The sequence below is a fragment of the Ambystoma mexicanum genome, chromosome 3p, assembly GCF_040938575.1.
Source record: "Ambystoma mexicanum isolate Mex_15411 chromosome 3p, UKY_AmexF1_1, whole genome shotgun sequence".
Classification (NCBI taxonomy): domain Eukaryota; kingdom Metazoa; phylum Chordata; class Amphibia; order Caudata; family Ambystomatidae; genus Ambystoma; species Ambystoma mexicanum.
The window spans coordinates 745,201,249-745,228,536 of NC_090925.1; the positions used below are offsets into that span (position 1 = coordinate 745,201,249).

At 44.9% G+C, this 27,288-nt stretch overlaps 1 protein-coding gene across 2 annotated transcripts in view; it reads right to left on the reverse strand.

The window, feature by feature from the left end:
• DCTPP1 (dCTP pyrophosphatase 1) overlaps positions 1-27,288 on the reverse strand; it is a 57,514-nt gene that overhangs the window by 21,581 nt on the left and 8,645 nt on the right. The window contains exons 1-3 of one of the 2 annotated variants that reach the window (XM_069651647.1): positions 20,878-20,961; positions 3,903-4,111; positions 3,577-3,687 (exon numbers count right to left, since the gene is read on the reverse strand). In XM_069651647.1, the coding sequence (XP_069507748.1) occupies positions 3,577-3,687; positions 3,903-4,111; positions 20,878-20,943 (386 nt within the window). In that variant the 5' untranslated portion in view covers positions 20,944-20,961. Of the gene's footprint in view, positions 1-3,576; positions 3,688-3,902; positions 4,112-20,877; positions 20,962-27,288 lie in introns of those variants that run through there. The other variant, XM_069651648.1, reaches the window with a different exon arrangement.

A 27,288-nucleotide genomic window follows, 5' to 3' on the forward strand; every position in this document is an offset into this window, starting at 1 on the left:
AAATGCTGTGGCAAGACTCCTGCTCAGACTACCACAAAGAACACATACCCAGTGCTGAAAATGCTACACTAGTGGCCAATAAAATACATTCAAAATGATGAGCATGACGCACAGCGCAGTCCACAACAAAGGAGCAGAGTTCCTAAAGAAAATCTACCATCCGATCAAGCAACATCCGCCTAGTACCAAAACCTTACAACAAAAGAAAAAACCTTAACCTGGAATAACCTACAAACACCCCAAAGGGGTCATTTGGAGTTCAGAAAACGACTCAAAATTTGGCTCCAGATTCAGGAGGACCCAACTAGGAATAAAGGACTACAAGGAAACCATAATCCCCAACCAGCCCCTCCATTTATAAAAGCGGGGAGAGGGAGGGGAGAGGCGGGGGGGAACAGGGGTGGGTAATGTGGCCGTGCATGCCACCAATCCTAAAGGGTTCTTGGATAGGTGGGGGTAACCAACAGGGAAGTCCTGGGACCAAAATACACCTGCCGCAAGTCAGGGGAAGTAGTGGAAATGAGCCAGATATAAAAGCCACTGGGGCGACACAAGAGGGCTCCCACTGGGCAACATGCCTACCAACTAGGCAGTCAAACCAGAGTACCAAACGCACAGGATATAGGCGCAGAAACGCAAAGACAAAGTGGTAAGAAATCGACAAATACTTGGGGGGAATGGGGGGGCGAAGAGAAGGAAGGGGGGGTTGGGGGTGAGGCATCTATATATTAATATGGGCTTGGAAGCAGAAACCAAGAGTGCTTCTACAGGATACATGCAACATGACCCAACAAACATACCAGACCTCTGCCAGACTGGAGATAAGTGACAGCACTTGACCCCAGGGTACACCAGAGAAAATCCTCTTTTAAGACCAGCCATTTGCAACCCCCTCCCCCACCCACATTGGGAAAGCATCTGCAGAATGTGTGTAGCTGGCAGGACACTGCCCAAGAGGCTCATCAGATCACAAAACCATCCTGGCAAGCCAGTGGGACAGGGGAATCAGTGAGGAGTTTGTGGTGGAAACCATGTTGCAAATTAATAGAATGAGCAGATTGTTTCAAGGTGTGAAATGGTGGTGGTCATGTGATTCAGAGCCCTGGCCTTCCTGAGAAAGAAGGGGGAAAGAGAAGGGCCATGCAACACAGACACTAGGTTATGGCCCCACGTCCTGCAGTTGCTGCCAAACGTTGAGCTTCCATACACAGTTACATCTGCTTAGCCACTCTGCCTCCACGTTTTAAAACTCGGGCGGGACAGCGTCAAGTTATGGCCAGGGCACCTTCCCAAATCTGAAGTTTTGGTACGACACTGCTGGTTGATTGAAGACATGCAAGTTAGTTACATGATCTATTCAAATGAATACAATTCTGTACAACACCACTGGCAGGACTGCTTGCAGAGCTAGAAACTGAATTGAGCGCCAGTATGTAGATCTGCTATAGCTGGTCCCAACTGGATCACAAGCAGAGAATCAGCCTGATCAGACACCACCCATCCCCATTTGATCAAGCAGCACAGGGGAACCACAAGGTACACTCGGCACACTGAATGCTCACAAGGCCTAGTAGGTTTGTCTTTTATCTTCCAATGTATTAATTGTTTTCTGTGCTCCCTCCCTGTTGCCCTGTGGGCGCTTTGAAACGCAATTTGTTGTATAAACGCCTAATAAATGCCCAATAAATGTAAATGGTAAGGTTGATCCCGCTATTCAACCACATGAGATCTTGTCCCGCTTCCAGAAAGTCTTCGACGAGCGTGAGGTGATGGTCCTGCAATTGGTTCCAAGATTCTGCCAGGTGCAACTGGAGGAGCCTCATCTTTGGCCTGCCCAGGGACACTGCCAGAAAACAAGCCATCAGCCCCAGTAGGCTCGAACAACCACACTGAGAAAAGCAATTTTGACACGAAAAGGTAATGTCTGCAAAGGAGTCACGAGACTAGTTCATGGACAAACCCAGCCTGAACAGGTTACAGAGCCACATAATCTGTGTCCTTGTCCCTCCCAAACAATCTGCAACCCCCAACCAACACCATCACTGTCCCCTAGGTTTCTGATATTTGAGGCACAAAAGCCACTCAGATTTGAAATTAAGATGAAAGGAAAGCTACATCAATGGAGTAGGGATCCTCATGGTCCAGCACTTGTATGCAGCTTTTGATGCGGCCAACTTCCAGGCTTCAAAAGCTGGCCATTCTTGGACTGGTATCAAACGGCATCCTTCCCGCCACCTTTTCAGCACACTCAATCCCACCCAAACCCCCAATTGTCTGGGGGAGGACAGGGGAGGGTAAACTATCCCCATCACACAACACAAGCCCTCATTAGGATTAACAGGAGCCATCAGTTTGACCACACTACAGCACGATCGATTCAAAGAACGCCTACTCCAATGTCAACATCCAGGAGTCAGAACCCTAAACCAAGCCACTCCTACAATGGAACAAACCTTCCCCACCTGCCATCCAAGAGTTGCAGAATGCCAATGTCTGAGCACTTCAAACAAACTCTTGCAGACAGTGCATTTAGGAGGATTTAAAGCAAAATGTAGGAAAACCCAGCATAACCTCATCAATTTCTCAAACTGGGAATATAAAATGGGGAAATATTCAGAGTTGTCAATTACCGTGGTCTTAGTTTGCATGCAGAGGCAGCCCCGATCTCTAGTCCAAATGTAACAATCCCTGCATGGCTTACTTGATTCAGCATCTCAATTGCAGTCGCCCCACATTTCTCAGTTAAACCACCCCAGCACAGTGAAATTGACAATATACTACTCGATTTTCCAGTTTAACAAACCAGTACGCTTCCACTTTGGACAATGACAGCATGTACCCACTTCTAAAGGTCCCAGAAGCATAGTCCCAATTTAACACAACCAAGTATTTTTCCATGTTGAGATCCCCAGTCTACTAAAGAAAGTTGCCACTCAAACCCAGCTTGAGAAACTTAAACTGAAAAATTATAATTACCTTTGCCCCAAAGTAGATAAAACGGGCGTTTTGAGGAAAAGAAATAACAAGCTTATTTGTAGAACCAAGTTCTTGAGGGTGGATAACAGGGAAAGGATATTGTTCGAGAGGATTGGACCCTTGTGAGCAAGGGTGCTCTGTTCTAACATTGTGGACAGTGGAGAGGTAGCTTTTAATTTATCTTAGACTCAAAGACTACATGATTAAACCACAAAACTAATTTTTAGGCTCCAATTAGGGTAGATGTGCGCCAAATAAGACGAATTCCTAGTGGGGAGAGGGAAGTTAATGGGTGGACGAATGTACTGTGATGAACAGGTCAAAGTTCTGGGACAGAAGGTAAAAAGGTGATGGCTATAAGCAGTTCTTCAAAATGTTTGCATCATGCTACTAAACAAACCACCACCATGGTCTTTGGGACTTCAAAGGAAGGAGTGTATGTGGTTGAGCTGCCCTCCCACTAGGAAGAGTTGGCTGCTTGACTGGAGTAGTGAAAGAGTGGGTTTCCCGAATGGGTGAAGCAGTAATGTCTCTCCACCTCCCTCCCAACCAAAAGAGGAACTAGACCAACCAGCCCACCACACAATGCAAATTACTCACAAGTGCTCTGCGACCTCTCCTACTTCGCCCACCATGGCAAGCAACAGGTTTCTGGGCTTGTGAAACTGGTTCCAGTCCCGTTCGTCTGTAAAGTCTGCCTGGCGCTGCCGGCTGCAGGGAGAGTAATGTGGAGAGAACACAAGAACTTCATGCTCCCAGTTATGTAACACAAATCTCTTATCCGCCACCCAACAGTTACTCTGAGAGGATTGAAGCCCCTTTCAGGCCTTCACGTTTGTGCCAGTAATGCCAACAACTGTAATACTGCTCCAACAGCCCCCACCCCCCCCTGCCCTTCATTAGCATCCAACCCCTCTGCTGCTTACATTTCTTCGAGGGAGGGCGAAGCACTGAAGTGGAATCGATCTAGTTGCTCCCCTTTGCCAGTCGGTGTCACATCTCCTTTGCCAGTCGGTGTCACATCTCCACTGCCCATCATGTTCGTCGAGATTTTGCCCCCTTCGTCCACCATGCCTCCATCCTCCATTACACCATTTGCTCCAACAGCCTCAGATGTCTTGGTAACTGCAGACCCCTGAAGGAGCAAGACCAATCAAACCAGGTCGACAAGTGAGGGCGACTTGAGCTCGGCATTCCAGATGAAGTTTCAGAATTCCCTTATATGGTTTACCACAGTCACCCAAGAACACCTCGTATACGCAGCCTACAGAAGTAGGCAACATGAAAAGCAGGGCCAGGCTACCTACACATAAGGCGATTCCTTGCAATGACGGAGAATAGGCCATCACGTGTGGTGTAACACCCCTTAATGTAGTTGAAAACATAATTTTCAAGTGGTTGTATCAAACTTCAGATTTCGCAATGGGTAGCATACTTCCAGCAGTAACCAAATAATCCCCCGCCCCCATTTACGAACACATGCACTAAACCGCTGATGTAATGGAGTAACCCCCACCCCCCCCCCCAAAGCATGGCATCACCCCCACCCACCCCAAGCATAGCATCCCCAAGGATCGTTGATCAGCGATTAAATAGGAAAAACGAATGTCAAGAGAAGTCCTTCGACAAGTTCCACGTAGAACTGCACCTCCAAACCCCACCCATGTTTTGTGGTGTGCATCAACTAAAAAGGCCTGCAATTATTATAAACTCCATTCAAAAGGTCTACACTTATCGCAAATATGACTTGGGCGACAAGAAATTAGCAGTCAATTAGTGCATGGTGCACCCAACAACATGCACACATAAAATACCTAAATATATAAGCTCACAAGTAATACAGCACAGGTCATCTGTGTAGATCAAGAGAAGGGTCATATTAACAGAACAGTCACTGTAGCCCAACTCCACCTTTAAAATAATGTGGAACTTAACCACACATACTAGGAAAGAAGTATGAAATGCAGACATTAGTTGATGTAAAGCACAAGACAGGCCAAGAGGTACTATGAAGTGGAGATTGAGGAGGTCTGCACAGGCATAAGTGTCCCCCTGGGGCAGCACATGCTTTGTGCGATGGCCTGTTGCAGAAGGCATGCCAGAACGAGGCTTTGAAAGTTCCAAGCCACTAAATCTTCTCCTGCAACTGCTTCCCCCACTCCCCCGATTTGCGCAGGTGCCCTTTCACCTAGCACACAATAGGTGACGGCAGACCACCAATATTTTAATTATACTTCGAGTAATTCATTTGGCCAATCGAGACTTTGTTTTATGGTGTTCAGTCATTTTCTCGAATACAATATTTGAGGATACATTGTTCCTAATAACCCTTTTTTCAAATAGTCATTTTTGAGAATCATTTGACTGTTATATCTAAAATAATTACATGGACACTTATTGGTAATTCCAGTAATACATTTCTTAATAATCATACTGTATTAAATAACTTTATACTATATTAAATAACTTCTATAAATAAACTATGATTTTACTTATATATTTTTTTTAATATATAGATTTAATAACTTCCTTATATATAAACTGTATTTCACTTTGTCACCATTGGATTATTTATCATGTTAAAGTTTTGTTTTTGTATATTTCTCTAGTCTGACGTGCAACGTATGACATTTGATGTTTGTGGACGCCATTTTGCGAGTTCCTTTTCGTTGCGTCGGGTGCTTCTGCTGATGCTCTCGTTTTTTTTGTTTTGTCAACTTGGAGCCGGTTTTTCCTGCAGATGTGGAATTTTGTATCCTGGAACTGATTCTTTCGGTACTACTGGATATATTTTCTTTTTTGGGGGATGGTTTTCTATCGTGGAATGCAGTTTTTTTTTGTACTTCTGGATGGATTTTTGGCTTGGATTCCTGGTCACTTGGATTGGATCTTCATGGACAGCTTGGAGTTTTTTTTAGGCACATTTTTCATTTGGAATATTGTTTGGATTGCTGAATTACGGTGAAATCGGATTTTTATGGTTATTTCTTACTGTGGGTTTTGGATTATGCTTCCATTGTTTTGTTCACGATGCTCATTCGTTCATAATCTATTTTTTTATGTGCATTTTCCATTGAAATTGTCTGAGCAATTTTAATTTCTTGTGCCGATTGTTCCATTTCAAGTTGGTTTATGAAATGCCACAGATTTTGGCTATTTACATTAAATTCTTTATTTATTTATTCTACTATGCCATCCTTCTTGAAGGTTTGTTCTTGCTTAGTTTTCCTTCACTGCGTAACAGTTCCATACTGAAATGGCATATTTTGCTTTCCTCCTTGTACCATTCCGTGTTAGTTGCCCTAGCCAGGTGCTTTCCATGTAATCTAATAAATCTGCAAATTGTTCCTCAGTTATCTTCAAGTATTCAGTGTCAATTAGTGTTTCATACGCAGTTACTTGGTCTTTAACAAATGCAAATAAAAAAAAGTGCTGTATGTTGTGTTGAAAGTCACTGTTTTCAATGTATTTTGATTGCAGTCCCAGTTTTTTGCATTTTTCTCCATATGGCTTGGCCAAAATGAAAAAAAATCATTCTTGGACATGTGTCTCTGGGTATATAGTTAAAAGCTTTCATTTGTCCTTGCTCATAGTCCATTACTACTGTATTTGGCATTTTTCCTGGAATAGCTTTTTATATTTTTCCATATAGACATACAATTCCTCCGTTTTACCTGGCATTAATGCATATATCAATGGTATTACCGTTTCATTAATATGTATACTATGAAATTGTACAAACGGTTCAGGACATGTTGTAACCCTTAAGTGCATACCTCGTCCTTGGCTTACCTCCCCAATGCCAAGGGCGAGATAGCTCGTCCTTGGCACTTAAGGGGTTAATGAAGGAGAAAATGTTTTTGCATGGTGAAATACTGAAATCACCAGAAGAGGCCTTGGCACTGGGGAAACCCCTGGCAGTTAAAAGGTTAAATGTTGCATCTCCATGCCATTCTGTTGAATTTCCCCAGATGCAGTAAATTGTCAGTTGTAAAAATTAGTATTTCCTGTTTAATTTCTAATGTGGCGAAGCGAAACTGTTCCCTCTTTTCAATTTTTTGCAATATTTCTGGTATATCTATTTCAGCATAGGTATGTGGTGCCATTGATATTAATGCTACGTTGCAGCAGTTTTGTATTTGGCATTTGAGCCACTACATGCAGCGGTATTTTTTTCACATGTTCTGCTTACTATTGAGCCACTTGCCCCATTTTGATGCGTTTCTGCGTTTTTCTTAATTTCATTTATTGTCTTTTATTTTATCAATATAGCAGTATTATCTGGCATATGAGTGTGCTCTCCTGCGTTTCATATCTTTTCCCCTTCCTGTACATTTCAATTTGTGATACTCTGTACATTTCCAATATGTGGTTTCTTTACGTTTCAATTCACGATTGTACGTGTGACCTCCATTTACCAACTAGTTTCCTTCCATTTGTGATTTTACATAATCAATTGTGGCACTCATGTATCTAAAATACCAAAAGTACGGGTTAATTTTGTTTTACTTTAATATGGGTCATTTTTACTCATTTTGACAGTTCATTATTCATTTTGTTTACTAATGTTTTTTGTCATGCAATGCAATGTTCGTGTTCGCAAGACTTTCATTTCTCCGGTTCTTTCACGCACCGACAGTTTGTTTTCAACTGTCACCTGTGCGTTAGACTCTACATAAGGTTCTTTACTTGTAGTTCCTTTCTTTTGTTTTAACCCTTAATTGAGCGGGTGTTCAGGTGTTCAATTACCATCTGGTTTTAACATTCAAAGCTTTTGTTTCGACCAAATGCCTGTTTACATGATTTCTATTAGATGTCAAAACTTTTGTTTGTCGGCACTATTTTTTCGGTACCATCACTATAAACCCGTTTTATAGCTCTTATTTTCATTCTGCTCCCAAGGTGATCATAATTGCACAATCAGAATAATGTATTGAGGCTACAAGAGAATGTATTGCTTAGCGTGATTAATTTGACTGAGATCCTCCACTGCGGGCGTCGAAATTCAGATGAGCCGAAGCTAAACTATCTCCTGCATATCGGCAACACCTAGTTGGCAGGATCTACCCCCAAATAACCAGGAGTCTTTTACATACTATGCTGCAAATCTAACTTATGTGAAATGCAAACTTTAACCTTTTTGTCCATTACATGCAATACATGATGCTGCAAGTGCTTTTTTCTTTACACATTTCCAAATAAAGACCACCAAGTCACAGGTTCCATGTAATGGCCCGGCAAAATGGAAATAAAAACAAAAGCTGTTTTTTGCAGAGACATTACGATGATGTCCCCCCACCCCCTGCTAAAAAAAGTTTTGGGGGGGGGGGGGCAGTGGACATCCCCGCATCCCGTCACCATATATATGTCATCAATGGCTTTTCCGGGGACATGGGGGAATTATAGGTATGTTTGAAGGGCAACAGTTGGGCTCTGGAGCCAAAAGTAGCCACTGGTAGCTGTTGGTGCTAAACTAAGCAGCTCTCCAGGCATAGAGACAGGATCTAAATATCTACCAGCAATTTCGAACCCTGCCACTGCATAATTTTATTACATAGCCAGATTAATGTCACTGTTGCAGCCAATGAACCCACTGCATAGCAAAATTTCTCTGTGCCAAAGAATCCTTTTAAAAGCAATGTTTAAGGCTGCCAAAGGGAATCCATTGCATTATTCTATATTGTGTTCTACATCTAGGTGCCCCAGAGATAGCATGTTGCTGTTAACACGGACTCTCCACTAGACATTGATAATTGACGCTTGGTGAGAAAGAAATGGCACTTTATGCATGTGTATTTGTGTTGGCAGGTGACACTGACCAGTGGTGCATTTTTCCCTACAGCTACTAGGATCCAGGGCAGTTTCTAGGTAAAAATACCCCCCCGCCCCCAACTTGTGCACAGCTCCCTCAAACTTGCCTCTCACGTGCAATCTCTACCCCGTGGCATACCCAACATTAGTGTGCGCCTCTTGCCTCAGATATAGCAGAAGGTACAGCTTCCGCAGCTATGGGCCCAATGACCCAGGCGTGGCAAAAAAAATAATAAAACTGCATTCTGGCTCCCCACCCAGTTTAATGCCTTGCCAAAGCCAGATCCACCTCTAACCACCAAACAATGCAGGATATTATTCACATCACAATCCTATTGAGCCGCCCCAAGAGCCAATTGAAATCTACGAATTGTATTTTCCTAGCTGCATTTATGAACTGGCTCTATAGTGGGAGACACGTGCCAAAGCAGTGAGTTGCAAAGTTTGTCTGACCATTCTGTTAGGAAAGCATGATGCCATGAAAGGCGCACATCGCACAAATGATCAACGTGTATAAAATGCGTGCAGACCTTAACAGTGCATGAATTTTTGGGAGTGTAGGATGGTGTAATTGGGGGCTGGAAAATGGCCCGGCATGTTTCAGGTGCTACCCACATGGCGATTGCAATATGTTTTCATGAAGTGTTAGGTTCGTTCCCAACTACAGATACAGTAATTGTCAGATAGGGCACAGTTATGACACCCCAGCCTACCTCAAGTGGGTTACGTTGAAACTTTGTCCAGGCAGAGAACCAGCTTGTTATGGAGTGGGAGGCACCCAAAATCCAGGGAGACACGAGAGCATCCCTTCCTTCTTGTGCTGCACACACAAAAACGGGAACCTTTCCTGATCCCTTCTACTGCATGTTCCCACTTTCGACCAGCATTCTCTCCCTCTTACATGATTTTTTAAATTCCATTCTGTATTCCTTTTGATCAATCCTCGCTCTTTTTTTACCCCTTTCAGTTACGGTTTCTCATTTGACACTCGATTCGCATTCTGCGCCTTCATCTTGCAAGGTTCCCTCTTTTCCTTCATTCCTGTAAATTTTGTTTATGCGTTTTTCTTTCATTCCTTTTCTCGCCCTCATTTTCTCACCAGGCCTGTGAAGCACCTCAAGTTCTCCCCTTAACCACCCTGCCCCTTTCGTTTTATTTGGGCTAATGGTCCCAACTTGTCCAAGGCTGGCAGAGCCCTGGGACAGTTGGGACATTTAGGATGATAAGAGGTGGCAAGTGCTTGTGGGAGGGTGCACGCTGCAGGAAAAATTGTATCTGTGGTCTGGGCGCCATTGACGCAGACGTTAACCGCGATTCAAGAGTGAAAGCAGGCGGATCCAGCTTCCCAGTAGTAGCCACACTGTGGCACACTGCCTCCTAAGATAAATAATGACCCCTCCCTAAGGTAATTCCGAAAAAGCCTAAAAACGAGACTATTCAGCCTAGACTCCCAACAATAAGATAACAGTTCTAGGCGAGAGACCATTCCTCCTCCCCCCACCTCTATAGTGAATCTAGCTACCCTAGTTTACCACCACTAGCTCCCTGCACCATCAGCACCTACAATACCACCACCGTTGTTCAGCTCTGTCACAATAGTGATGCCATTATTGCTCCGAATATCTGTTCTGCTGTTTTATTTGTATAATGCCACAATAGTCATGTTATTATTGTACAGGTGTCTGCACCACATAACATATTTGCCTAAGTCTAACTAACCCTGTACCCACCTTCCTATGTTTCTGTGCCTAGATGCCTCTGGGTTGTGCGCGCTTTATAAATGCCAAAATAAATAAACCGCAAGAAACATTCAGTCCGTCACAGATGCGTGGAAACAGACCTGCCCCTGCAGCGCCCCTTCTTCACCGAGCCTGGGACGTTACCACCCCGCCCCCTCCCCCCGCACTTAGAAACGGGTCTAATATAATATTCTGCATCAAGGTGTTGGCCATGGTAAGGTTGCTGGTTACTAAGTTTAAGCATGTTGCACTACACTGTGTCCCACAGAAAAAGCACAGCGACGTTCTCATCTAGACGGCTCAGACCAAAGCAGATGCATTTTACTAATGAACTGTATCTGCATTATATCTAGGTGCTCCCAGAGTGCAGCATTAAATTGTGCATCAATGGACCCGCAGGCAAAGCATACTGCACAGTATTAGACTGTTTTACATTTACGTGTTGCGCCAATCTAGTGTACGTTGCCTTCAGCATATAGGCACCCCAAGACAAATAACACGCAGTGTCCAGCTGTTTTCTGCTCCAGTGTCTCCTAGGGTAAGACGTACCCATCGAGTCTACCCATTCACTTGGTCAAGCGCTTCACATGACACCCCATGGTTCCTAGAAAAGCATTGTATACAATGTCCAATATCCGGTTACTTCCTGCTGCTGGATATCCCAGGGTAAAGCGTAATGCAATGGTTTCTACATTTGCATTTATTTGGCTTGTATATCGCTTTATACCAAGCACATTGCACTCACTGTGTCTGGGGGCACATGCCCTACACTGCATCCGACTGCTCTACCTTGTCACTTCATAGCATGGACTTTCCAAGTCGGGAAATCAATCGGCTTCATCAGTCGGCACCTAGAAATCCTGCGAATGGAGGCAACTCAAAAATCCAGCAACTGTAAAAATTGCTGTGCACAGGAACTGGGTCTCTGCAGCATGCTAACAAGATAAATACGTAAACCCAAATAACCAATAAAAGTCCTACAAGGTACCAATAAAAGTCTGAAAACGTACAAAAGCAAAGACGTACAAGTCAGAGGCTAACCAACAGGCAGATCGCTAATACCACACAACATACAACCATCCGCCAAACACCTCTCCCACAAAACCCGGCGACAGCACCTCTGGGGCGTCTGCAAGCCAGACCCAAAACCCCTTAAAGTTTCACATTATCCCTCACCTACAGATATGCTGTGCCCATTGAATGCTTAAGATATGATATCAATAAAATATTTATTGCGCTCATACACAAGTGTTTCAGAGCGCGACCAAGAAAAGGGAGGGGAACAAGGGAGAACAAAATAAACAACGATCTTACTAGGCCCAGTGACATTAAGAATGCGCAAGTGCATGGAAAAGGGAAAAAGGGAGGGGTGGGGGGCGGAGTGTGTGGAAGGGGGCGGAGTGTGTGGAAGGGGGAGAAGTGGAAAGTGCGGAACAGAGAGAACAGAATAAATCAGAAGTGCAGTAAATAAATAAGGCAGTGAAAAGTGGCAAGTGCAAGATTAGTCAGATCATGTACATCTGATAAGTGCAGAAGAGTGGGGCCCTGTATGGGTCCAGATACAGAAACCCAGTGCAAGGGGTGGCCTTAAGGCAGTGTTGGAGGTAGGCAGGGTGAGCAGGTACCTGGGCCCGAAGGACAGGGTGGCCAGGTGCCTAGAGAGAAAAACATGTCAGGGGAGAAGAGGGGCAAGGGCGGAAGCGAAGAGGAAGGTCTTGAGGTGCTTCTGGAACCAGAGATGGTTCTCCTCAAGTTTCAGGGTTGCCGGGAGGCCCCAGCCACAGACCGACCTGCTCTCAGCTCGTTTCTTTGAACAACTGACCCTGAGGGAGTTAGAAGTAGAGTAGCGAAGGGCACAAGAGGGGAGGTATTTGCAGAGGGATAGTTGAAGGTATTTTGGACCCAAGCCCCAGAAAGCCTTGTGGACAATGCAGAGGGTTTTCAAAGTAATCCTTCAACTGGGAGCCAATTAAGGGATTTCAGAGCTGGAGAGATACAATCCCAGGGCTTGAGGCCAAGAACAAGTCTCTCAGTCCTGTTCTGTATTAGTTGGAGAGGGGCGGAGTTGTACCTGGGAGGGTCGATCAGAAAGGAAAGGTCAGCCAGGCCAGAGCCTGATATGCGATACCCAGGTTGTCATGGAGACGATTGAGCAGAATGGTATGTTGGACCGTGTCGAAAGCAGGAGAGGTCAAGTAGGAGGAGGACGGAGGGAATGTTACAGAGCAGCTTGGGGAGTTGGTAGAGGACTAGTGGTAGGGTACCATGGGGGAGCAACCCCCAGGGGAATGAGGAGTAGTCGGGGTAAGGGAACGGGACAAGTGCAACAGGGAATGAAGGAGAACGGAAACCTAATGGGGCATGCCAATGGGGAAGTCACACAAGCAACAGGGAGCAGGCAGTAGGCATGGAGACTGGGGGGGGGGGGGCTGAGGTTAGGTACCAAGGGAGGCGAGAGATTTACAGAAACTAGACAGGAAGACAAGAGACCAAACACCACCACGAGCAGGCAAACCCAGGCAATAGTCAAAACGGGCATTGGAACACCAATTTCAGGAGCGTGGCCAACCTATCACTGCACAAATGTTACAAAAAGCATGGCCTTAAGAACCTGCAATTTGAACACACCGCTCACTAAAGACAGACCACCTAAACATAAAGAATACAAACAATTGAACTTTACAGGAGCAACTAACTTTTCGGTCGGTGGAGGCAGCAACCCATCGACAAATGGCGAGTGACAACATGGTTGGAGAAAGTGCTAGTTATGCCTCAAAGCAGTTCCACTTGGAGCGCACCTCTGATTGTGGGTACGCTCACTACCAGTATTAAATATGCACGCCACACTTACTTGAACCAATTTATTCCAGTTTGAAAAGAACATCCATCCGCTCAGCCTCATTCACTCCTGGCTTATCTAAATCTCAGAATCCACAGGCCCCCCACAACCCTTCACGATTCCTATGCACCAATGCAAAAGGGAACCTTTCACTTCACCACAGATGCATGCAGGGCAGAGAACTGCACAATTTCCATTTATAAAGCGTACTAAACCCAGAGAGATCAAGGCGCTGTTACATATCCTGTTACTGTAGAAAGTAAACAGTTATAACATCAGGCATTCGAGAGGAAGGTTTATGCAAATAGCCACGTTTTAAGGCTTTCCAGAGGGTACAGTAGGATTGCTCCGCTCGCAGGGCAGGCAGAGGACAGTTCCATTGTGCTGCGATTGTCGGGGAAACTGGCACCTCCAGCTTTTGTCAGATTGAATTTGGGTTGGATGAGACTGCTGGCATAGGCTGCTCTGGAGGAGTTGCCTTTCACAGAAAATCCGGAAAGCTAAGGAGGAGCGGTTACAGGCTCGTCCTGCTCCCCACAATACCAGTGCTCATCCAGCACCCCCGCACCTCTCACTCGGCAACAAATACACCAGAGACCAGAAGTGGGTGGAAAAGCGCTGTAATGCTAACAGTGCTTGGGAGGGCTGCATTCGGTTCTGCCGCCCATGTCTGGTTAATCCTCATGCACAATGGAGCAGCTACATCTTATTTTCCACCCAGTAACACCACGTATGATAACAAGGTCATGGCGCCTAAAGTACATTTCGTAACAGCAGGCTTTTCTGTGATGCAACCTATAGCAGCCTTGGGACTCGAGCCAGCAGTGTTATATCTGTGTACATGTCAGGAGGAGCTTTTCATCCCCAAAGCCTCAAAGCATTACCCAGATCAGCTGTGCTCGGCAACATCGCTTCCATGGCTGTTCAGTTAGGCCAGTCCGTTTTTATCCAATGAATCTCAAAGAAACCAAATTAAAGTGCAGAAATACGTAAAAGGAGCCATGTTGGACAGGATTCTATGCCAGATACAGGATTTTGAAAACAATTGCGTTCACGAATCTGGAGCCAGTGTGCTTTCTCCTTGCGGAGGAGATGGGGATATTAAGATACTTAAATTATGTTTTCCAAGCGGCCCATTGTAAAAGAACATACCACTTGATTTTCACCCTCCTTCTCGCACTTTTATTTCAATGGTTGGAGTCTAATCAGATGGGAGGGAGGGATAATGAATGCAGGAGACTAAACGTAAAAGATCTGCATTTATCCCAAAGCATGTACTAGAAGACAAAAATGGAATCTGTTATTTGGAATGCTTAAAGACCCTAATGTGAAAACATACCTGGTCGAACGGAATGAGCTATTTTGCATATTGATCATGCTATGGTTAACACATCAGAAATTATAAGTATCGTCCCATTGGTTTCTTGGAAAACGGGGTAAGTAACCATAGCATCCTGTCGTGGCAGAGGTCAGTGTATTGACTAGGCATAACCGTCTGTGGGGAAATTTTGATGTGAATCGTCAGAGTAATTGCCCTGGACGACTGCTACTAGAGTTGAAGAAATAAATGGCCCGTTGCTGACCAATAGTAAATCTTTGATATCACAACTGAAATAATATTTTGCATCACATCTGCCATTTTAAGCCCAGAACTTATTTGGCAAAGAAGAAATCTGACAAATGTAAAAACTGCATTTAAACCCTTAGGATTTCTTGACTCACGAAGAAAGCAAAGTCTACAGGAGAGCTAGGGTCTGCGTACACGGTGATGCCTCTTTGCCAGTCAGAAAAGCCTCAAAATTACAACCCCTCCCCTCCCCCCCAATCCCCCACCCGCGAGAACACGATATACGAACTGGCTTTGTCAACATAATCACAGTCAAGTGCCAAGTGGTTACTGTTCTTGGGATTGCGTAAATCCCAAAATAAAATGTACATTTTGACAACACTTTAATGAGGGAAGGCTATGGCCACCTCAAAGGAATTAAATCCCCTTGCTTCCTCAATTTGGGTTCATTATATCCAACAACGATGATCATCCGATGACTTATTATAGGCTGTTCCATATACATGTACTACATTTTAAGAAGCATTATTATTAAACTGAAATGCTTAGGTGCCCAGATTGTATCCCCAATATACTTTACGGAGGAGACACAGATTTAACGTTCGGTCAATAGAGGCTACAGGCATAATCCCCAACACATGGCACAATTCCATACGTATCCCCATTTATTTTAAAAGGCACAGCTAGATCCTGCAAATTAACACATTAGCGATGCAAGATTCTAGTTAGAAAATATTTGCCTCAATATTTCTAGGAAAATTAAGTAAATGGGTAAATGAGAAAGCACTTCTAAAACCATTTCAAACGGGCTTCCGAAAAAATTATGTATAATGAACATTCTATTGATCCAGTATCTCATGGCATGGCAAATTCTAAATCGGTCATAGGGAAAAGAAACCTATATTGCAGCTATATAGACTATAGCCTGGCTTTTGATAGTGTACCTCACCCGTTATGGACTAAACTTGAAATGGGGAATTGAACTGTTTATACTATATTAAGGGGCTATATACTAATACTTCAGTCTCAATACGTATATCAAATGGGTGAAATGACTAGCCCTTCTAGTACAAATCGAGGCTTGAAACAAGGATGTGCTCTAGCTCCCATTTTATTTAACCTATATGTTGCTGTCCTCCACTTGCCTCAAATACAATACAGAATTTCCCACCCAAAATAAGTCGTATTCCTATAAGTTGGCTTGCATACACGGACAATACAGTCTTATTTGACTTCAAGCCCAATAGGACTAAAAAGAATTGATCACTACACTAGCACTATATGCAACAGATAATCATAGGACCATTAACACTAAAAAGACTAAGGTCATGCTCTTATTTCTTCAAGGAAACCCAAATGTGTCTGGAAATTAAATAACATTCTTGAGATAGTCTATTTGGGCTTCAATATCAAAAATAAAATCAGAGCACACCGTATTATGCGTATTATGCAGAAAGGTGTGTGTCCCGTGTATTTGGAGAAAATGGTCAGCTGCAAAATATATTGTTAAAAAAGTGGGGGCCGAAATATTTTGGCTCTTAGAGAATTACAAGGTAAGCATTCGAGTGTAAGCATCCCCAAAAACGCACCCCCCACTAAGTGAGAGGCAATAACAGACACCCTAGCAGGGAATGAGACCAAGACCAAGTGCGGGTGAGATCAAAAGGGTTTCATCTAAACCAATATAGGGAATGCAAAGGACTCTGCAAACAGCAGAAAGTCCTACTTATTACAAAACTACGTCACGCATGACAATGCTATAGGGGACACATTGGATTGGGTGGTGATGGCTAGGTGGTATACATTGTATACAGTTGCTGCTCCAGGATTGGCGGACATCTGTGCGGTGTCACGCGGGGTTGATGGGTCAGCTGGGCTCATCGGGGTGGAGTGCTGGGCCGGATTTGACTTTTAGTGATAAGCGGCGATTCTGATACTTTGCCCTTGTGGCCAAACATTCACATTCATTCATCATGCTATACAATTTCAGTTGTCTTGTAGCTCTTGTAATACATTGACCTCAGATCGAGAATGAGACAGGGACATTAATAGGAATTACCCCAATGTTAGGGAGAATTCTCTGTTTAGGGTGAACTTCCTAACCTAGTGAGTCCCCCAGCAGCTTTGCTGGATTTCTGGAGTTTGTTTTTTTTCTCCTGCCAAGAGTGAGATTCTTTTTCTCCCACTCTTGGACATGATGTGTGGTGTTCCTTTGACTGTTAATGTGTTTTATGGGCTATGGGGTCCTCTACCCCATAGGGTCTCATGTGTTTTTACTATGTGTGTTACACAGCACCCTCCATGCAGTAACACATGGGTGTCAGCGACACCCCACCACAGACTCCATACCCTGGGACTGACTACCGTCTCCCAGGGCATGTAAAGTCACCATTGGCTTTACTAGTCCCAAATTATTAACAGAAACGGGTACAAACCATCATATTGTGGACGTACTGGTCGGGCAATTCGATTGCCCGAAGGTCTGTTAGTCGAGGGGGCATGTTTCCGTCCCCCCCTGATCGGGTTTTGGCTGGTGGCAGTGGATACTACTTTTTATATTCAACCGCAAATATATCCCTATGGGATTTTCCCATTGTTCGAGGCTACCAACTTTAATTATTTAATTCTCATAGCCTCAAACATACGGCCGGTTTATTTATTTAATATTAATTCGCCGGTTGGTATTTTTTGCCAGATTCTAAAATGGCGTTTGTGTTCTCTTCTGTGACTCACCCAAGTCGAGCCCTTTGTTCCACTTTTTGGCGGGCTTCTCCACCGAAGCCTCCAAAAGTGGTGCCACTCTGTCTGGGTACCACAGGGGGTGTGGGAGGGGTTTTAGGCACCCTGGACTGAGTTACCTTGGTAACAAGTCGCACTCGTGTGATTGGGCCGGCTCACCACTTAGCATGTTTGATTGCCAGCTAGGCTGAGTGAATGGGGCCGGCTCACCACTTAGCATGTTTGATTGCCAGCTAGGCTGAGTGAATGGGGGTGTGCTGCATAAAGGTAGGGCTTTTGTCGCCACAGGACCAGAGAATCCGACGAGGGAAAAGCTGAGCCGATCTACCACGACGACACCACCGGTGGAGCCCTGGGGAACCGACTCACCACTTCCCGACGACAGATCTCCCGGCTGGAGAGGCTTCTTCCCCTGACTGGTGGGCACAACCAGTTTACCTTCGCACCCCAGACCGGCTTGTGGTCGAATTGCCCGTGCCAAGCACCCCGGCAACCAGATAGCCACTTACCACTGGACCGCTACCTAAAGGACCGCTCCTTTTACCTGAGAACTCCACAGCTGGTTTCTTCCCTGGCAGTGCAACGGACTCCCGTCTTCCTCCCCGACGAGATCCTCTTCCCCCGGACGAAGCACCGACTTGCATCCGCTGGCAGGAACAACTGCCCCTGCTGGAGTCTTCACCACTTTAAGGTACCGTGTCCGCCAGGCCTCCCTTTCTAAAGATTGCTACAAGGTAATAATAACCCCTTAACCTTCTGGACTGGGCTGGCCGCCTTGACCTCCTAACTGGTCCATTTCTTTGGTCCAACTCTTTTTGAACCTTTTCAAGACTTGTCTATGGATCCTCTTAAAGAGGATCCGGCCTACTGACTCTAAACTCACGGTGTTACTTTGCCTTCCTCTCTTGTTGTGTTCTGGAAAAAGTGTTGGGATCTGTTCCAATTTATTCTCTGCTTTTCTCTCCCTTTTTAAACGAATTATTAGAGTGCCATCTACGTTAAGTGCTCGCCGCTGTCTGAAAATAAGTGGGGCTTTACTGAAGACTTGTCTAATATTCCTCTAAGGGAGTGTACATCTTTTAGTGACTGTGTTTTTGAATTGCTTACTATTAGTGCCTGTGTGTTTCTCTAGATGTGGTTCTAAATAATTATATCTCTTTTACACCAAGCCCTGGTCAGGGTTTACTTGTTCTACTGTGTTTTTGACCTATTGTGAATACTCTGTATACGGCCTAACTCTTCTTGAGGGAAGTCTGACTGCTCAGCCACAGCTACCAAGTGAATCTGTGTGGTACAGACTACTACCAAGTGGGTTTACTGCCAAACACCTGTAGTCTTAAATCTTTTGCAGTGGTCCCAGAGGGAACTGCACAGGTTTCTGTCTAATACCCAATACATATGTAGTAAGGACACCTTAGGTTCAAACACGTTCATCCCATGAGCCCATGTGTGGGGTCAGGGGCACAGTAGGGGTTACATGATCGTCCTGTCCAGATGGGTGCGGTGAGGGATGGTATTACGATCTGTTGGTACAGGGGTGGGCGCCCCCCCTTGAGGGCCATTAACTTGGGGTGAACAGGGATACCAATGGGCCGTGGGGGGCATGTAACCTGTGCCCAGGAGACGGTGGGATTTACGACCAGGTAGCTCGTACATAGAGTCAGGCTGTGGCGGCCTCGGGCATGGGGAAGGTGAATGCTTGAAGCGGGTCCAGCGAGATTGGGAGGGGAGGCAAAGCTGTGCTGTTCGAACACCAGCTATCCCCGGCAAGCCTGGGAGGGAGGGGGGGGGGGGGGAAGACGACCCTGCAGCTCTGAGCCCGTCTCCCTGCACAGGGCAGCGTATTGTACCAGTGGCAAGGGGGGGGGGGTGACAACACTTGGGGGCTTCTGGGTTGTGCACATATATTTACATTAGTAAGAATATAAGCTGGGTGACTGTCATTTAGCACAATATTTCATAACAGCAGTTGACATACGAACATGAGGTAGTGTTAGATTGGTTGGTGTGCAACAGAGGGCAATAAATATTACACCATGATGCAGTCTGGCTCCAGTCCCTTGACGGGCCTATATGCATTTCAGCGATTCATTATTACATTATGTACAGGGGCTGTCAAAAAGATATCACATATATGGCCACTCTTCTACACAATAGCAGCAAACGTTAAGTTAACGCGGCAAATATCACAAAAATGGTTACCATACAATACGAGGTGCTTGGGAGTGGGTGGGGTTAAGGGGCGCCACACAGTTCAACTTGGGGGTTTGGTAGAGAGTCAGGGCATGCAGGATTGGGCTGGTTTCGGTTACTTCCTGGGCAATGATGTACTGCGGAAGGTTAAATGATAGTGTTTATTTTGTTGTTTGTTATTGTCTGGTTGCTCGTGAGAACAAGCTCTCAGCGGATCTACCATGAGGTGGAGGCTGGGGTGGGGGGGTGTCAGTGCAGCCCTCTGAACGCGGTCAAGCAAGGGTCAGGCTGTAGCTTTCTATGTGTGCAAGTTGTTCTGCCTGGGTTAGGTTTTACCGCCTTTGACAAAATGGAGTTTAGTACAAAATGACGTGTGTTGTGCCATATATGTGGTCGTGCAGCATCACGTATCAATCTGCAGCCACCTCGCCTCCCGGGCCCTGGGGCGTGGGGGCTGCCGAGTCATGAGTCTTCACCTGGGTAGGAGATGTAGGCTAGAGGGGGGTCCTATTGACCTGCCCTCCCCTACACATTATACCAAGTTTATTGTACGGCTTGGCATCACGGCCCCAAACCCATAGCAACTGATAAAATATAAGTCTCCCTTCATCTACCTCAGTGGATGTTTTGAGGTTCGAATATGGCCTCACCTCACTCACCACCAACTGGGCGGTTCAACGCACTTTCAACTTACAAACAAATTATTAACTATGATGTGCATGGCAGGTCAATTAATCATAACAAGTTTCTGGCAGAACTGAGATCCTTTATTAATTGTCTAGTTTAGATATTACACTAAAAGAAGCATTATCAAACCCATCTATAGAGAACACTGGAAAAAAAAAGCCAAAACGAGTGATAGAATACTAATATATACCACTCAGATTTGGGGCCGATATACCTTTTTCCTATTTAACCAAACCATGTGCGAAAACGCCGAAGCATTTAATTTTAAGGCTTCGCCTTAATTTACTCTAAACCATGCATCATCTGGGGGGAATGGAGCGGTATACCTCGTGAAGCCAGGTGGTGTCAATTAGGTTGTAAATCTGTAGAAACATGCAGACATGTTCTGACATCCTGTCAGAAAACGGAGAGCAACTGTAAAAAAAAAAAAAAAGGGTATTGTAACACTTGCACAGATGTTAGATCGATTGCCTCAGACCAGTTGTGAAATACTTTGAGCAGACTTGGTTAACTCAGCCTTTTATGTTTTCTGAAATTAGTGGAATGATTTCTTTACTTTTATGATCCGATTGCATATTAATAACTTATTTATAGATATGAAAGGTTTGTTTTAATCATTTATCAATTACATTTATTGTAATGATATTTTATTGTGTTTAAGGCTTGCTCAAGGCCAAATACAAACATACACTTGTGAACTGCAAGGTATACTTGCTTACACAGAAGACTAGTCTTCCCTGGCATTTGATAGCTACTTCCAAAAGTTAGAATGCTTTGAGGAATTCTCAATTTCCTCAGAAAGGGAATATAGGACAAGGAGAATGGCCTACACCCCATATCCCTAGTCTACAAGGATAACTTTAAACACCAGCCTGAGTCAGTTGCTGATCAAACTACTTTAGAGGCCCTCCTCATCTTCAGACATGTAAAAGTCAAAATTTCAGAATTGTGCTCAATGAATTGGGGAGGACTTGCAGATGGCCACCAATTTAGAAAACGGTTCCCGAGGATTTCAGGATGACTCAGTTTAACCGGTTCATCAGAATTGCACTTCAAAGCAGCATACATTACACAGAAGTGTTTTTTTTTAGTGATTCAAACATCTGTGGGGGAATGTGCCAGTAAAAACCCTTCCATGCTCAAATGAATCGTTTATTAGTTCATGCACCCTGCAAAAAACCAAAAACCAGCGATTCAATGCATGCGTTTGTGCAGTCTGTGGTAGCTGGGGCTTTGGCCACTCCTGGTTGCCATGAGCCCATGAGCACCAACAGGCTTGCTCTGGGCACTACACAGAGGATTTCAATGTTGGGACAGTTTTTCTAAGCAATCCCAATTAATGTGATCCCGACGGAAAGGTCAATTTTCACAGGCACCTTGACCTGGCTTTGCACTTCACAAAAAAAACTAGCTTTGAAGAGGAAATTCTTAACCAATTACTAATATATACGACTCCTTGGAGCCACGGTTTTCGATCAGATTCCATTCTCACTGCAGGTCCACTTACACTACCCAAACAAGGGGGTAACCCATGCAGATTCCGAGGGCAACGTTTCCCCATGATGCTTGGTCGTTCAGGGAACATTTTGAAGCAAGAGACCACTTTGCTTCCTCTGGATTTGATTTTGCATTCTCTGTCCCTTCCACACACCCCCTCTTGATGCACATGTACACCTCTGGGTTAAGAGGTTTAATGTATTTAGGAGACTGGGCCAAATAGTTACAGAAAGAAGCAAGTTGTAGTACTACACATAAGTAGGCTTGGCCAGCTTTTGAAAGGCATCAATGATTAGCATGCTTAAATGCCTCTGTTGGAACAAAAAAAATATTTTTCTTCCTTATTTGTTAGTTCAAATGAACTTCTACTGCTAAAATCGTTTTAATTTAAGATTCCTCACATCCCCCAGTCCACACTCCGTGATATCACAAATATCCATACACAGCAATAGCAAAAGCTCATCATTAGCATTAATACTACGTTGGGTTGTCACTTCGTTTATAGTGAAAAATATCACTCATGGGTTTTTTGGAGTAAACAAGGCGAACCACTTTAAGCTTAGTGAGATAAGTGGTGAAGCTCAGATTTGAAGTCAGTCTGCAACCTCCCACCTGTAGTTGGTGGTAAGGTCAGACTTCAAGAATACCCTTATATTGAGCACTTTAATGGAAGGCCGCCAGTATCCAAGCAACCTTTCCCCAAAAGGTGATTGGGGGCATTTCCCACACTACTGGGCGAAAACAGTGCATTTCACTGCACATTTTCAAAATAAATTAGTAGGCAAGACTTTTGACAGTTCAGCAACTGCTACTCATCCCGATCTACCTTTTCAGCGTTGTACCACAATCAAAATGTATAAATTACACTTCAAGCAGTTAAATTACTCTGGAAACAAAAAATGCTTCCAAATTGTCAAATGTTCGCTTTTCATAAAAGGAGTGTGCAAATCATTGAATAAAAGCTAAAATAATTGACAAAGAAATTCCACACTAAAGAAGCCCATTATTTCCCCTTCTCAGTAGCTTTCAATAGCTGTTGCTCACACGTACTGTACTTCTGCACCAGGAGGGCTTGCACGGAACATAAGAGATTCCGGAGCTTTATAGTTCTAGAATGAGCCACAGGGACAGCATCATGATCTTTAAACTCGATTTGAAGTGTGCCTCAAGCATACGAGGCGCTCTGAAGCAACGCTCTCATGTGGTCTTATCACAAAGATGACCATTAAGTGTGCTTTGCAGCTCACATGTTAGACATGCTAGTGCCCTCAGCCCTCTGCCACCTTTCAGTATCCAGTAACGATCTATTACTTGGTCGCCCTTTTATTCCGGTCTCGACCAAATTAGCTGCCAAATATTCAATTTAAGTACTTGTACACCCTCTCTCGTTTGATTCCTGTACCAGAGGACAAAAATCAATAAAGAATAAAACAGCATAATGCTCTTCTGTAACTGTTTTTACCCATCTCGCCCCTCCTCACACCACTCATCTCTCCATGGTGGAGATCAACTAGTGTTTACTGTACAGCAAATTATCACAGGTCACTAAATATGTGTTATAATTTACAAGATATCTTGGCAGACTATATGAATGCTCAAATTTCCGACCTCTCTCCTGTAAACAATCTTTGCCCAGAGTCAAATCCGGGCTAGACCCCTTTCGTACCCAGAACATGCGCCAACCAGCAGACTTCCACCCAGTCCAGCACAATTAATTGTTCGAAGATTTGGCAAGACCTACAGTCAGCCCAAAAAGCCCAGTATGCAATTCTGATAATTTTGCTCATACTACACACTTGTTCAGTATCCTGCCCAGCCCACAGGGAGCCATGTCCAAAGTCCTGCTATCATCTTTGCACAGAGATTAACTGGCTAGAACCCAGCACTTCCAAGAGCCGAGATCAGGAGCAGAGAATCATGTTAGGGGTCTGCTTCAGAGGTAGTCGGCTGGCGGGGGCACCATTAGAGGCTTGAATTACCACCCACCTTTGCTGTCCAGGGAGGAAACTGGAGTCAGTGGCCAATCCTTCATTGCAAGTGCTGCCAGGATTGCCCAAGGATGGAAAATGGTGGTCTAGGCTTGGACAATAGGAGGATCCAATGGTTCTGAAGGGCAGAAGCAGTTTATACCCCCCACTCCCTCCAACCCCCTTATGCCCCCCCCCCCTCGAGCTGGCACCAGAAACACATTAGCTGCTTTTAGCTCCTGTTCTGCAAACCCTCTGGTTGGTCCCTAGAATGTTGACATGTTAGGCACGTGTTTTTACTATGGGGACATGTTTGGACTGGGGTCAGGGTATGTGCTGGGAGGGGTGCTGTCTCCACAAGGTAAGGCCAGCATGCTTTGAATCTGAAGGGTGGGTGAGCGATGCTGCCTCAGCTCTGTGAAAGGTGTTCAGTTTGAGGTTAATAGTCTAACTTTTGCTTACACGTGGTCTTGCAGCTAGTGCACCACGTGAGGGTTATAAGGGGCAAAGCTGATGTATGGACTTACTTGTCTAATAACAACTCTGGATTGTTAGACTGCAGAGAGTGATGGCAGTTACAGGATTCATCCAACAAGATAATTAACGATGTGCATACGATTTAATGTGCACACCATGTATGGAATAGATTCTAAAAAGTGCCAAGAACAATTAAGTAAACTTGGGTGCCGAGGACGCAACTCAACCTTGACGCGAGGTTGGAAATACAATAGAAACTGAAAATCAGGGTTTGAAATTGCCAGGAGCTGGGAGCCATTTAGCTCCTGGTTATAGCCAAGGGGAGCCTGCTTAGCATTTGAACTCCTGGGGCAAGTGGAGGCACACAAACCTAGCTAGGTGATGCACGTTTGGTGATGTATATAAAAGGATGATAAAGAACAGACACTAAAGAGCATATTGGATAAAATGAAAGGGACAAAACTAAGTTTCCATCTTGTGCAAAGTTAAATCTGCTGCGCAGTCTGTACTAGCTCCTGCCCAACTGGTTATGCCGGATACTCGAGCTACTTTTTGCTCCTGGTCAACAAACGCCAATCTCGATCCCTGCAACCTGCACCCCCCAAAAAAGACAAAAAAAACAACATTAAATTAAAAATAAATCAGCCAAGACGAGCCAATATATCTGTGGAGTGTGAAAGGAAATGGAAACTATTATCTTTATAGTCTCAAGGGAGAGTCGGCCAATGCGGAAAACAAGGATGTGCATGCCTGTGAACAAAAGAAAACAAATTGTTCCCCTCAATTACTGAAGTGGTTGCGTGTCCTATTCATCAGTTGGGAAAGCACACTAACCGGGTCATAAGATCAGAGGTCCTTTGAAGCAGGTCTGTGTGCTTGGTGAAACAGATCTCGTGCATCGTTACATGTATATAGGGTTACCCAACGCATTGTGCTGACACCAGATAGTCAATTTTTTTTGCTGGATTGTTGCTAAAGTTATTGTTACTGCATAGAGAAACTACCGAAAGTCTAACATTTATTGATTAAATCAAATACCTCAAATATCAGTATCTAGGGGTCTAGGATATGGGAGCATCAGATCATTTGGATACTTTCAGTCTCCAACAAGATAACTGTCAGGAACCACAAGGGCACAGTACTGCCACTAGCTCAGACAACAGCATTCAGTAACAAGACTTCAGTGATGCCACAATGTTATTGCAAGCGGAATAGAGAGGTCTGGACATGAGTGAAGGAAATTAAACAGGAGTGTCAAAAGAAAAAACAAACATGAGAAGTATCCAAGTAGAAATAGAAAATGTGATTTACATAACGCGACAGAGGGATGGATGGAGATTTTCAGATACGAGCAACGCAGGGAATGGGCCGAACACAACAGAGCAGGGTTCCGGCAAAACATGTCTTGCTGCCCAGTCTCCAGAACAAGGGGTTTGCCCACAACACTCGCATCCACACTTCAACAACCAGACAGCTTTCAAAAGACTCAGCGGATGGCCCAGCCCATGCTGTCATACCGGCCCACCCCTATTCCCCTGCGTCCAGCTCACCTCCCCGGAAAGGAGGTCTGGGGTGAGGGGGGGGGGGGGGGGGAGGAGGGCAAAGGAGCGTGCCCCCAGGTTCCAGCTGTCCCTATGGAGGCACATAAAATGAGCTGGGCTGCAGGAGGTCACCCTCTCCTCACCCGACAGCCTCCGAAAGAAATCTTCTAGCAAGGAACAGTTTGGATTTTGAGAGCAGGATGCAATGACCCGTCAGCTGCTGAGAGTGGTGGACACAATCAGCCACGGATGCAACATCAAAAAGTCCACAGGAATCTTCTTCCTGGATGCCACCAAAGCATTCGACCAAGTGGCACAAGAGACTGCTGCACAAAAGGATTGTCCTGGGATTTTTTGAGCTACCTGGTGAAGACGACTGCAAGCTACTTGGTAGACTGCACCTTCCATGTCACCATGCGGTCTGACCCGAGCAGGCATGCCACAGGAATCGAACTTCAGACCCTTCCTGTACAATATCTTCACCAATGACATCCCGACAGATCTCCACAAGACTGACCTCGCGCTGTATGCAGACCATATTGCAGTCATTTCCCAGTCATTCAGCGAAAAGGAAGTGGCAAAGAACCGCCAAGCTTCATTGGATACCATCTTGACGTGGTACAGCGACTGGCAGAAACAACTCAAGAACCAGCAAGACAACTGCAATGCTGTTCACCAGCAAGAAGATAAAGGAGCACCCGCACATCAGCCTCAATGGGAAGACCATCAAATGGGAGAGCAGCAGTCGCTACCTTGGTGTGAACCTGTACAGCAAACTCAACTGGGGAAAGCCATATTGAGAATACTCTGCAGAAGGCAACAGGAATGATGGCAGCCCTGTACCCACTCCTCAAGACCAAGTCCATGCACCTCCGGACAAAGATCAACGTCTACAAGGCAATCATCAGACCTACCCTGACGTATGCCTCCACAGCATGGATTATCTGTCATTAGCGACACCGGAAGAGTCTTCAGATAGTCCAGAACAAGGCCCTCTGAATATAGTCTGGTGCTCCAATCTTCACAAGGATAGCAGACCTTGACAGAGACCTGGACATCGAGATGTTGGACGAACATCTAGCAAAGTTGACTAAGAACTTCTGCCAAGGACTGGATCAGAACCCAAAACCTCTGATCAGAAGACTCACTTCCACCACTGAAGACCTCTTCTGGCACTACCCATCACTGCAAAGACCATGTGAAACCAGCCCTACTGTGACAAGTCCACACAGACCAAGAAGAATCCTAACCCATG